General features: G+C 61.5%; 1 protein-coding gene across 2 annotated transcripts in view; it reads left to right on the top strand.

Moving 5' to 3' along the window:
• The first annotated feature begins 3 nt into the window (after positions 1 to 3).
• VPS72 (vacuolar protein sorting 72 homolog (S. cerevisiae)) overlaps positions 4 to 213 on the top strand; it is an 8795-nt gene continuing 8585 nt past the window's right edge. For both annotated transcript variants that reach the window (XM_014528675.1, XM_014528674.1), the window contains exon 1: positions 4 to 120. In XM_014528675.1, coding sequence (XP_014384161.1) covers positions 4 to 120 — 117 coding nt within the window. The remainder of the gene's footprint in view (positions 121 to 213) is intronic.

Below are 213 nucleotides of genomic sequence, written 5' to 3'. Positions count from 1 at the left end.
GGTATGAGTTTGGCTGGGGGCCGGGCCCCACGGAAGACCGCGGGAAACCGGCTTTCCGGGCTTTTGGAGGCAGAGGAGGAAGATGAGTTCTACCAGACGACTTATGGGGGTTTCACGGAGGCAAGACCTGGGCCCAGGAAGAGGGAGGGAGTCCTAAGGGAGAAACCTGGGACAAAGAAGGGGGCGGGGAATAGAGAGGAGCCCTGGCCGTTG

The sequence above is a fragment of the Myotis brandtii genome, unplaced genomic scaffold (genome assembly GCF_000412655.1).
Source record: "Myotis brandtii unplaced genomic scaffold, ASM41265v1 scaffold643, whole genome shotgun sequence".
Classification (NCBI taxonomy): Eukaryota; Metazoa; Chordata; class Mammalia; order Chiroptera; family Vespertilionidae; genus Myotis; species Myotis brandtii.
The sequence above is the reverse complement of the archived record's forward strand: the minus strand, read 5'-3'. Positions and strand labels throughout refer to the sequence as shown.